We start from the raw sequence: 13,058 nt of genomic DNA, 5'->3' as shown, positions 1-13,058 counted from the left end.
TGACAGAAGTAGCAAGATGAATTCTGAGGTGTATAGGGCTATACTCTCTGCTCACATTCAGCCAAACGCTACAAAACTGATAGGACACCGCTTCACAGTGCAGGTGGATAATGACCCTAAACATACTGTGAAAGCAACTCAAGACTTTTTGAAGGCAGAGTAATGGAATATTCTACAATGGCCAAGTCAGTCACCTGATCTCAAACCAGTAGAGCATGCTTTTCACTTACTGAAGACAAGACTGAAGGCAGAAAGACCCACAAACAAGCAGCAACTGAAGGTGGCTGCAGTGAAGGTCTGGCAAAACATCTCCAGGGAGGAAACTCAGAATTTGAGTTTTGAGAACATGGGCTCCAGACTTCAGGCAGTCATTGACTGCAAAGGGTTTTCATACAAGTATTAAAATGATGGTTATATTTACAATTATGTCACTTTGTTCAAATACCTTTGAGCCTCTGAAAATGGAGGTACTTGTTAAAAAAAAGGTAAATGCCATATTTTTGTTGTGGAACCTCTTAAAATAAAGCTGAAAGTCTACACTTCAATCATATCTTGATTGTTTTATTTCAAATCCATTGTGGTGGTGTATAAAGGCAAAATCACAAAAACTCTGTTGTTGTCCAAATACTGGGCCTGACATTACATTATATATATGTAATGTTAAGTTTCAGTATTAAAAATACTCCACCTTTATTCTTGTATGGTTCATTTTTCTTCATGACCTGTGCATAAATGGCCCCACAGGGTTCAGCTGCAGCATCACCTAATCAGACAGTGCAATGCATTAGTCCCTACAGAAGACATATTCACTGTATGGTGTTAATCTGAGATTTATTCATTTTGTGACACATTTTCTGACCGGTCTGCAGTGGTGTGTATCCTGATTGCGAGTCCTCAGCTCTGGTCTGAAATGGTGTGTATCCTGACTGAGAATCCTCAGCTCCTGACTGACTCAGATTCTGACCTGGTGTCTGATTGATGTTCTGCTGTGTGTCTCTGTCCTTTCCTGTACGAGAAGACAAAAGTTCTTCATTTGCTCAATTTATAAACCATATAATCTTTATTTTAGAGAGCTTTTACACGTTAATGTATATATCGCTAATATGTGCCAAATAGTAAATAAAGAGTAATTTCCAAGTACTAAATGTGTAAGCAACAGTTAATCTCATTTATCAAGCTGGATATGAACAAATTTATTTGTAAATCATTCACAGGAGTCTTTGCATACATAAAGTGTTATTCAAGAAAATCGGTTAGAAATAGTGTATCCTACAAGAGCTCTTGAATGTGGGCAAATTTACTTATAAGGGGAATCACTAATGTGAACCAATTAGGAGAAAAATAATGGCACCCCATAAAAGCAGGAAAAGTTATTGTGTCTATAGCTGAGCTCCGTTACTGGAAAATTCAGTGTGTTTTTTAGTCGTCATCTTGTCATTTTTGTCTTTTATTAGTTTTGTAGTCACTAAATATAAATCAGCTGTGTCTTGAATGCACTTGGTGCAATTTAGCTGATTAGAATTAATCAACATACAGGCATGAGTATGAAGAAAATCAGCAATACTAAAATGTATAAATCTGGTTGGAATTTCTTAGTTTAGTTAGGCCTACAAAACATTTAGACACAACTTGAATTTGATAAAGATTAAAAAATGAGTCCAAATTGTGTAATTGTAAGTACAATGTGTCCTAATTAGTATTATTTTCCTGTTTATTAGCTTGTATCTATTTCTTATGTAATAGAATCATTGTGCAGTAGTTGAATTGTAATTAAGGATGTGTAAAATCCCGTGTAATAAGAGTAACTATTGAAAAGTCATAGACCATTTTGTTAACATGTTTAAGTTATTTCCATGTTTGTGTAATGTAAACCATTTCATGTTTTATACACTATGCTTTATAGAAGTACTGATTATCTTATAAGCAATTTAGTGAAAACTAATTATCAGACCTTTGTTGGATTTGTGCCACCACAGCAGGATCAGTAAAAGAAAGATGAACAGCAAGGTCAAACTCAGTCCCACAGCCACAAATACTATAACAATATTGGATCCAGAACCTGAGACTGAGGAAAGAAAAAGACAAAAAGACAGAAAAAAGCTGCTGTCACTATAGCTCACAAAAAATACTAGCCTTGACACTAATGCACATTCTAATAATAGACCAATTTCTAATCTTCCATTTCTGTCCAAACTGTTTTAAAAAGTCTTTACCAGCAATTTCTGAGTCTTTCCAGTCAGATGTCCATTCCGACTGCTCTTCAAAGAGTCACTAATAATCTACTCCCTTCTGCTGATGCTGATGCCTTTCCTCTGTCAGTATTTCTAGCTTGGTTCATATTTCCTTTGCACTTTACCTTTCTGATAGATATGACTTTTCTCTCCTGCCCCTGTCACACAAGGTATCCCTCAAGGGTCAGTCCCTGGCCCCCTCTTTTTCAATTTAGGTATATGCATCCACTTGCCCAGATCTTTCAAAAACATCTTAGCTTCCACTGTTAAGCAGGTAACACTCTCAGCACGAGGTACACCACAGCTCTTCCTCCCACATCAATAACTGTATGCATTCATGATTTAAAATAATTGATGGATTCCAACGTTCTTAAATTAAACTCTGATAAAACAGACATTTTACTTGTTGCACCCAAACCTCTTGTTTAAAATTCCAGATATTTCAGTTGATATTGATGGCATTACTGTTAAACCTTCTACAAATGTTCACAATCTAGTTATAACTTTTGACAGCACACTTTCATTTTAACTTGTATTAGGTCACTGACAACAATCGCTTTTTTTTAATTAAGAAATCATGAAATCCTGCTTCATGATTTCATCATTTCACAGTTAAATTCCTGTAAAACACTTAATAGACTTCAACATGTTTGAAAATTCCTTTGCTGTAGTCCTTACTTATATCAAGCATACATTATATTCGTACTCTACCATTAACACTGGTTCCTCATCTCACAGAGAATCAAACTACACCCTGGCTCAGAGTCTTAGGTCCACCAGTACCGATCTACTAGTGGCTCCTAAGACCAGACTGACGAAAATGAGTAGAATATTTAATGCCATAATCCACCCCCTGGCGTTTATCTGCACATCCTTCAACTTACAACATACATTTTGTACCAACACTTTTCCCTTTTTTTTTCTTCCTGCTAGTCTTTTTCCTACTCTTTTTTTTTACAGCCAGTTTGGGTGTTAGGTGCTACATGCTACATAAATGGAAAGTATTATTATTATTATAATTATAATAATTATTGTTATTATTATTGTTGTTGTTGTTGTTGTTAGTAGTAGTAGTAGTAGTAGTAGTAATAATAGTAATCACTGCAAATTTTAAATGTTATTGTTACAAAGGGAATCAAATACTTTGAATGCTGACTGAAACCCAGCTTTTCGGTGACTCTCCTCTCTTTGTGTGTTTACAGTGGTAGAAACCTTCATCTGACTTTGAGACAGTGTGGATGGTCATCTCTCCTTTAGTCTGGTTCTGGAGGACTAAATTATTTTTATAGAAATCAGCAACAGAGTCTGAGATCTTTGGGTTGCGATATAAACAGCGTAAAGTCAGAGGATGTCCTTCAGTTACAGGATGGACAGGACTGACCAGGATCACATCACCATCTGTAGGAAAGAGAAAGATGAAACTGAAATCAGAAAGTGTGTAAAATACAGTAATGAACACAGAAAGCTACATTAGTGGTCGATATCAGAGGGAGTGTAGCACAGTGCAGCACTCACAGAGTCTTCATGTATGAAAGACAAAATATGCTTACATGCCAGTTTTTCCAGTAACATTCAGATGTGAAAGCAGCTTTCACTGTAATATTTTTAATATCCTGAAACTAAACTAGTCTTTATGAGTTATTCTTATTTCTATGAATATTCTTACTGTTTAGACATTGTGAGAAGCTTTTTAGTTTTATCTTCTGTATGTTGATAATAGTTTTTATGTAAATCTAATGTCTTTATGTCTCTTCTGTGTGTGCGTGTGTGTGTGTCCTGCTCAACTCTGTCTACCTTTTCTTTATGCTAGTGATAAAGGTTATACTGACATCCAAAAAGTCTAATATCTCTGTATTCTCTTTTTGACTTTGTCTGAACTTTGAGCGCAGATGTATGATAAAAACTTCTGTGTCTCAGATCTCTGCAGACCTGGGCACAGCAGTATCTGTTGGTCTTTTGTTAGAGTTAACTGAAAAAAAAAATTGTTTCAGCCTAGAAACTGCACTCAATAATTTATTTACAATAATATTATTGAAGACTCACTGTGCACTGTGATGTTGACAGGATTACTGCGTCCTCCAGATCCAGACTGACACCAGTAAACTCCAGTGTGTGATGTAGAGAGGGAGCTGATGTTACATGTAGATCCTGAAACTGATGAACAATCAAACAATGTCTCGCTGTGTGTGTATCCTCTCACTGTCCATCCAGGAGAGTCACTCTGGTCCTCACAGCTCAGTGAGAGAGACTCAGCAGTAAAGTGTTGAGTTCTGCTGGGACTGATGATCAGAGACATTGGAGGAGATTTACCTGAAACACATACATTATAATTCAGATCTTATTCTGAAAATTAAAATGCATTTTGAATTCATTATGATGTTCTTGTCAATGTACAATTTACTAAACATGTGTAACATTAAAAATTACCACAGGATTAATACTTGCTTTTATTAGACAATGTCACCTGAATAAAAATCTACTATCAGGTGCTTATTCAGCTGCTTTACGCGTTCCTCACTAAGGAGTTTAAATATAAACTGTTATTACACAACATATTAGCACAGATATAATCCTTAATATTAATAAATGTACTATTTTTGCATCTGATCTTTCATTCAGATATGCATACATTTGCTATACTCCAACTCAACACTATTGTTGTTTCATTTCCTCACCAGTGATCCACAGTGGCTTTATGTTGCTGTACTGTGAGTGAAAGACTCGTTCTCCTCTCTCTGCTATGCACATATAAACTCCTGTGTGATTCAGAGTAACTGGACTGAGAGTGTAGGAGCCTCCAGATCCTCTGCTGCTGTCTGAGAGGAGCACTGTATTGAACCTGAGGGAACCCTGACTGTCTCTGTAGGGAATCTCTGTGTACCAGCTGAATGTCCAGCCTGTAGAGGAGTGTTTAACCTCACAGCTTAGAGTCACTGAGTCTCCTTCAGTCAGCCAGCTCAGTGGAGACACATGCACTACTGCTTCTGCTGCATCTGAAGGGCAACAAATGTTAAAAAATAAATCACACAGAGTGGTAATCTTGTTACATATAATTAATGACATGATAAAACAAACTCACACACTCACCTGATACAGTGAGTGGAACAGCATCACTGATCTCTGAGCTCTGATAGTCACTGCTCTTCCTCCCTATGCAGGTATATGTACCACTGTCATAATTTCTAACTGAGCTGATGCTGAGCTCCTGTGTTCTGGGGTATTGTGTGTAATTGTTCTTATACCAGCTGTATGTCCACTCAGTGTCTCCTCCTCCCTGAATTTCACATCTGAGAGTCACAGTCTCTCCTCTGAACACATGTTTATCAGGCTTTATAGTCACCACAGCTTTAGGACTCTCTACAGAGACATAATTTTATTATTAACACCCCAAACACAAACAATTCAATAATATACAGTTTTAATTCTACAACTGCTATATATGTAAACTGTGATTACTGATAATGCAGTGTATACTTATGTAATAATATCTAAAGTTTGTTTAGTAGTGGCAATGTTTTGCAACCTTTTTCACTCACCAGTAACATTTACCCAGAATGCATCACTGTAGTGTGTGTAGTAGACTGGGTCTCCTCTTCCAGCTCTGCACTTGTACTGTCCTCCATCAGAGACTCTAGTTGAGCTGATGATGTAGGAGTGTGTTTCAGTCTCAGTCTCAGTTTCAGTTTCAGTGCTCTGTTTGGGTGTGATCCAGTAAAACTTCCATCCAGCAGACTTCAGCCACAGTGTACAGTCCAGAGTCACTGAGTTTCCTTTCAGTATAGCTCCTTCATGGCTTGATGTGAGTTTAGGTTTAGGTTTTTCTGCAGTTGGAGATGAAACACACAGTTCAGGATGCTGCTGTCCGAGTGTTTAATACACTAATCACTAACAGACAAAGACACACTATTAATGATACACTGTAAAGATAGCTGTCATAGCGAAATTATTCATGAATAGCTGTCAAAATATTTTATGGTATTATATCAAGGTAATTTAGCTTTTGTTAGAGTAACTTTAATTGTAAGTACTCTTATTCAAGCAAAGGTGTAAAGACAAATGTACATGTTCTGCATCATGTTTGACTCTGTTCTTTTGCCACAGATTGTTTTTCTGTGCCTGAATCCCAAATGGAGTTCTAATCATCATACAGTGGACTACATGCAATGCCATTGTGTTATGCCTTTTGTAGACAGCATATGTAGTCAGTAGGAAGCCATTTGGGAGGTTATCTGTGTTGTTTCAGATTTAATGGAAAGCATAATTCTGCTTAAAAATTGTGAATGTTGCAGAACTAGCAGAATGCATTTTATTATTTCATTTTGCGCTTAATGCAATAGTAAGCTTGCTTTAAGAAGAGACGTACCGCCATTAGTAGTATTTATTATTGGATAAACCTGGGACATTTTTAATGTTCATGTTTTGCAGCACACTGAGTCAGGAAATAAATAAAAATCACAGCTTTAATTGTAATCTATTGCATTTCACATCATCATCTCAAAGTCCAACAACTATACTGCATATTACACTTTGTGTGCTTATTGTGCAGCTCTAATCTACAGCAGTACTGAGTGCTGAAGTGAATCTGAGGTTAATGAATACTGAAGAGATGATCACACTCACCTGATACAGTCAGTGTAACAGCATCACTGGTGTGTGAGGAGTGTGAGCCTCCTCTCTCTGTTCCTCTACAGGTGTATTTACCTGTGTGTGTCATTTCAGCACCACTGATTCTGTACTCCTGTTCACTGCTGACACCAGAACCATCTTTAGTCCAGCTGTAGTTCCAGTAAGAGTCCACTTCATCCTGTATGTCACATCTGAGAGTGACAGTCTCTCCTCTGTACACCTGTTTATCAGGCTTTATGGACACCACAGGTTTTGGTAGCACTGTACAAAGATAATAACATATTTCCTGCAATAATTAGTATGCTTTTAAGTAATTGGTTTTCAGGAATGTATAAGGTTTTGGAAAATGAATGTAACGTTACACATGTAACTCTGAAAAATGTCTTGGACAAGTTATTACCACTTGTAACATAAAGTCCAGCGCCCTCAACAGATCCTAATTCTAATCATTTGATATTGTGTTTGATGTATTTCAGTAAAGTATTATTGTTTTGTTTAATAAAACAGGTGAACAGGTGCTTGAGATTTTTAATACAAATCAATGTATAAATCATTTTTTAAATCCATTTATTTGATATCACATTTTATTCTACATAATTCTGTATTGGTCATTGGTAAGGAAGCAGAGTGGAGCAAAAGAAAAAAATCTCTACAATTACTTGAGATCATGATGTGATCTGGCTCCAGGTCTCTTATGTCTGATTTCCAAATTGATTAGTCAGCACTTATAGAGACAAAGCAGGTGATTTATTTACAGTGTACTTTTAAGGCCTCTGGTATCAGACGTACTTTCTTTCTGTATTTATTATGATTTAATATTTTCTAGTGTTTCAGCACTAATATGTGTGTTTCCCTACAGTTATAAACACCATTATGAGTCTGATTAACATGAATGCTATGTAATTATAATTTTCTTGTTTTTACTACCATGAGATTTATTATCCCTGCATAACACTGATATCTGCTAGTCTATATTGCTTATAACAGTGATTCTCTTCCTAATGAACACACACTCAGCTGTACTTTACTTTAGCTTTTGTGCTCACTGTTCATGAATGACATACTTTATACGTATCTAAGATACAATAAGAAATAACTTAATACTTGCAGTGAAAGAATAGAAACCATGACATACCTCTCACTGTAATCGTGACTGGATCACTGACCTCTGAGTCGTAGTTTCCTCTGCGTGCTTTACACTGATACACTGTTACACCAGCATTAGAGACTGTATCATGGAGTGTGTGGGTGAGGTTAGCTACTTGGAATAGAAGTCGCTGGTCTTTGTACCAGAGAAAAGTCCATCCATTAGACAGCAGATTACAGCTCAGAGTAACGCTGTCTCCAGTGTAGACGGAGCTTTGAGACGTATTCACAGTCGGTTTGGGTTTTGCTGTTGATATGAAATGATGATGGTATCAAAGTTTGGCTCTTTACAACATAAACAATAGTTTTATCAACTCAATCATATGATTTGTGTTTAATAATGCATGTATGTTCAGCATTTGTTAAACTTACATTTGTGTGACTTGGACAGCATAGTCTTACAATGTCATTATTCTCTCTCTCTCTCTCTCTGTCTATGTATATATATATATATATATATATATATATATATATATATATATATATATATATATAAATTGAATTAATTGTTCATAATTGAACAAACACACTGAGTGAAATTGTAAACGTTTTTTTTTTTCAAAATGTACTTTATGAGTGGTGCATAAATACACTCTCTTGATGAATTCATCTTCATAAGTGTGCTCAATATAATGAATTTTGGACGCAGTGAATGTACTGCTACACCACGTTTTTTTTTTTCAAATCTGTTACATTTTAAAGCAATCTTAATTCACACTGCATGTAGTGATGTGATGCTGAAGTTAATAAATATTGGAATGAGGAAGAGATTAACACATGAACACACACACACACACACACTCACACCCACCTGACACAGTGAGTGTAACAGCGTTGCTGGTCTCTGAGGTCTGAGAGTCACTTTTTCTCTGTCCACTGCAGGTGTATTTACCGCTGGCAAACTCAGCAGTAATGAATGAATATTCCCTGCTCTCAGTGTAGGAGAAAGGTTGCACATCATCTTTATACCAGATGTACATCCACTCAGTGTCTGCATGTCCTCGTATTTCACATGTGAAAGTGACTTCCTCTCCACTGAATATCTGTCCATCAGGCTGCAGAGTCAGAACAGCTTTTGGTCTCTCTGTACAGTTACAACAAATACATCAAATCAGTCAAACACACCCTTCTCTGACCATCTGATATTTAATCAGTGTGTTTTGTAATGATTATGTGTATCAGTGCATGTTACAGGAGTGTAAGATCAGACATTTTAGTACCTGTTACTGAGAGAGTCACTTCATCACTAAATGCCGTGGACTGTCCATACTTAGAACCAAAACATTTGTATTTGTGACTCTGATCTACTTTTATAGTGTAGACATTTTCAGCAGATCTGTGAACATTAACCCCATTCTTGTACCAGTAGTATAGTCCACTTCCTCCCCTAATATTACATGTGAGTGTAACTGTCTCTCCGCTGAATATTTGTGATGCATCCGGCTGCACAGTCACAACTGGTTTAAACCCAGCTGGAAAAGTTAAAAAGCAAACACACACTGTCAATGTAAAAATCTTAACTTCTGCATGACAGTGTACAAGCAATATTCTCTACTTTAATACAAATCCATGTACACAGCACAGACAGTAAAATATGTATACATCACCTTGAGCTTGCCCAACTCGGATAAGTGAGGTAAGCACTAAAAAGGGAAGAGAAACAGAGAATATGATGTTATGTTCACTTGTTTCATTTCTTTAAGAAGGCAAATGAGAACCACATCATGTACCGCAAAAAAAATCTATATTTTTAGTTTCACAGCTATAAGAAATGCAATGTATCTACCTGTTTCAATAATGAGTGGTGTTTAGAAAAAGCTATTTTCACTCAGGTCACTATGCTGCTCATTACTGTCTCGTGTATAATTTGATCCACATCTGCTAATCTGAAGCTGAATTGCAACACTTCCTTCTCTGTGTCTCACATGAGAAATGTGCTTCCATGCAGTAAAGCTACGCTGCAATACATACAACCTGCAGGATGATGTGTCATATATGGGGAAAAACGTGATCTCAGAAGCACATACAAGCTAATGAACACATACAGGCTAGGATTGTGCAATGTACTGCAAAATGTGTCACAGAAACGTCTGTGACAATGACTGCTGAGTGTTCCAGGGGAAATATACAACTGTATATTTATTCTAGGAAATAAACCACAAACCTATTAATTTGCAAATGGCTGTGCCTAAAGAATTTATACAATTGAAGGCACTACAAAACCAATTTTGGTAAAAAGTATGGCCAGTATATACTGGGTAGTTAGCAGCAGACCAGGTAAACAAGCTAACTGCAGCTCTCAAAAAGAAGCAGTCGGTTTTCACTCATCATTATGAGGTGAATGATGCTGCTGTGAAGGCTAGCAAATACCAACAAAAAGGTTAAAGCAATTTATTTGCACTGTGTTTATGGTTAAAAAGTTAAAATACATCTATTGCAGTCACATGAATTGATCAGTCACTGTTTTCAATTTGAATAAACCTTATAAAATTAACAAGACACATCTTGTTAATGACTAGGAGTTGAAAATATTGGTGCAGCCCCTTTATTGTGGGAAAGACACTAAAGACACTGTTACATTAAATAGCATGTCTGTTAAATAGCACCACTGTCACTGAGAATATTAGCAGAAACAAAGCAGTTTATATACTCTTCTATACAATCAGACAATCTTAAATGCCTGCATTAGCATCACAAAGAATTAATACCATCACATGTTAATTCACCTTTAGTCTATGCCATGAAAACAGCTGAATTCAAATTGGCGTGAAATTTAAGTATGGACAATTAGTCATCACACTGACCAGATATTAAGAGAGCATAAAACAGTGACATAGACTATACCATTCAGTACATGTAAGTTCTACATACATGCGCAAGCACTCACGCACGCATATACACACACACACACACACACACACACTCACTCATATGAACTAACTCACACAACTGATATGGATATAAAATGATACGACTAAGCTAAAGTCTAGACATCACATATTACATCCTAATCACATATTAACCTCAACACACAGGACATTAGACTTCATTTGAACAATTTTTTAACCCACCACTCACTCTAATGAGGACACAAAGAAAACATTTACTCACAGATCATGACACAGAGTGGACAGAGCTCCATCCTGTCACACTGATGAATGACTGACTCATCAGTGGTCTGTGTTAAAGCCACTACACTTCCTACATTCTTACACATAGACAGAAAGAGAGAAAGACTTCCGTTCTGGTGCAAGTTGATGTGCTTTTTTATGTGAACCCTACCCCTATGCCTCAGAAATTATAACAACAAACAGCAATTTGCAGAACATAACTTTATTCAACTCCTAAACTTGTATAGTTCCTCTGCTACTTCACTCAGGTTCATAATTGATCTAAACAAGACAACCAGTGGACCTTTCTGGAAAGCTTTTTATCTAATTTGATTGAGTAAGGAAGCTGACTATCTTTCAAAAGAATGAGGTCCTTCCCAAATTAAGAAACTTTTATATTCTGTCAGATTTACTTCTGTTTTTGGGTTTGATGCATTCTGTAAAGGTCTGAAAAGTTCACTGGACATGCTGTCAGAACCTCCTATAAAGCTGGGAGGCTTTTCTTTTATTAACGATGGAGGACATTCTTTTAAAAAAAAAAAAATGCACACTAAACATACAAACTAATATATATATATATATACATACAAAACATACAAACTAATATATATATATATATATATATATATATATATATATATATATATATATATATATATATATATACATACAAAACATACAAACTAATATATATATATATATATATATATATATATATATATATATATATATATATATTAGTTTGTATGTTTAGTGTGCATTTTTTTTTCATTTTTAAAAGAATGTCCTCCATCGTTAATCGTTTAAAATTAATTAACTGATTATTTGTGTGTGGTCTGCATGAACTATATATAGTGGTATAGATGGGAATAGCCCTCAAGTATTGTTTTATTATTAGTATTATTATTATTTTTATTAACATACTTATTATACCTTCTATGAGTTGAGCTGCACATCACCTAAGCCTGTGTATATTGTTGGGAATGTGTGTGCATGGTGCCCTGCATTGGACTGACATCCCTTCGAGAGTGTATCCTGGATCACATCCCGTGTTCCTGGGATAGGCTCCGGATCCACTGTGACCCTGACCAAGATAAAATAATTACTAAGGACAAATTATGTCAACTGAAGGTCCTTACAAGAATAGTAGTGTGTGTGTGTGTGTGTGTGTGTGTGTGTGTGTGTGTGTGTGAGTAATGAACAGTAAATGCTAGATTTTAGACATAGTTTGTATTAGCAAGTAAAAGTGCAGCTGCATGTTTGATATTCAGGTTAATTCTTTGCTGCACAGACTATTATAATCACAAAAATAGTACTTTGGGTATGAGTCAGTAGACTCAGTAAGTCTGAGGTAATGCTTAGATGGTTTAATTTAAGGCCTTTTTATTTCCAGGAAAGAGCAACAGAGACTAACTGCTAAAAGCACACACACACACACACACACACACACACACACACACACACACACGTTTAGTTCTGTATTTGTGACCAGGAGATAAGATGCTACACATTGTAGCAGACTGTGTATCATGTCAAGTTAATCTTACAAACATGTACAAAATAGATGTGATTAGTGAAACGAATTCCAAGATTTAGATTTTTATAATAAATTTGAGCGTACATATTTTCATCCACTTTATTTGGATAAACACACGGCATATGATAAGGTTACGGAAAAATACTGTAGCCTACTTTTGCATTACTTTAATGTGAATTACTGTTGTCTATCAAGATGATTCTTAGCAGTGTTATTTAAGATCTTCAGTGCACTTTCCCACCAAACATGGCATGGCTCACCAACAAATCAAAACCCAGGACTATCTTAATTTGTAGGTTTTTACCTCAGCCCTTATTGCACCAGTCCACCTACTTCAGCATATTAATTTCTAACCTTGAAAGTTACAACAGAACACAAATGTGAAAAAATAGGAAACTGCGGTGGGTT

The 13,058-nt window shown here is 36.0% G+C and overlaps 1 protein-coding gene across 3 annotated transcripts in view; it reads right to left on the bottom strand.

The window, feature by feature from the left end:
* Nucleotides 1-11,225, bottom strand: part of LOC113539869 (B-cell receptor CD22) — an 18,049-nt gene extending 6,824 nt beyond the window's left edge. Inside the window, exons 1-14 of one of the 3 annotated variants that reach the window (XM_053233085.1) lie at nucleotides 11,115-11,225; nucleotides 9,611-9,646; nucleotides 9,224-9,475; nucleotides 8,815-9,087; nucleotides 7,993-8,250; nucleotides 6,852-7,118; nucleotides 5,768-6,052; nucleotides 5,319-5,588; nucleotides 4,907-5,224; nucleotides 4,275-4,541; nucleotides 3,375-3,629; nucleotides 1,952-2,065; nucleotides 860-1,006; nucleotides 689-763 (exon numbers count right to left, since the gene is read on the bottom strand). In XM_053233085.1, the coding sequence (XP_053089060.1) occupies nucleotides 689-763; nucleotides 860-1,006; nucleotides 1,952-2,065; nucleotides 3,375-3,629; nucleotides 4,275-4,541; nucleotides 4,907-5,224; nucleotides 5,319-5,588; nucleotides 5,768-6,052; nucleotides 6,852-7,118; nucleotides 7,993-8,250; nucleotides 8,815-9,087; nucleotides 9,224-9,475; nucleotides 9,611-9,646; nucleotides 11,115-11,220 (2,923 nt within the window). In that variant the 5' untranslated portion in view covers nucleotides 11,221-11,225. The remainder of the gene's footprint in view (nucleotides 1-688; nucleotides 764-859; nucleotides 1,007-1,951; nucleotides 2,066-3,374; nucleotides 3,630-4,274; nucleotides 4,542-4,906; nucleotides 5,225-5,318; nucleotides 5,589-5,767; nucleotides 6,053-6,851; nucleotides 7,119-7,992; nucleotides 8,251-8,814; nucleotides 9,088-9,223; nucleotides 9,476-9,610; nucleotides 9,647-11,114) is intronic. The other 2 variants (XM_053233086.1, XM_053233087.1) reach the window with 2 other exon arrangements.
* Nucleotides 11,226-13,058: the final 1,833 nt, after the last annotated feature.

The sequence above is a fragment of the Pangasianodon hypophthalmus genome, chromosome 4 (assembly GCF_027358585.1).
Source record: "Pangasianodon hypophthalmus isolate fPanHyp1 chromosome 4, fPanHyp1.pri, whole genome shotgun sequence".
Lineage (NCBI taxonomy): Eukaryota > Metazoa > Chordata > Actinopteri > Siluriformes > Pangasiidae > Pangasianodon > Pangasianodon hypophthalmus.
The sequence above is the reverse complement of the archived record's forward strand: the minus strand, read 5'-3'. Positions and strand labels throughout refer to the sequence as shown.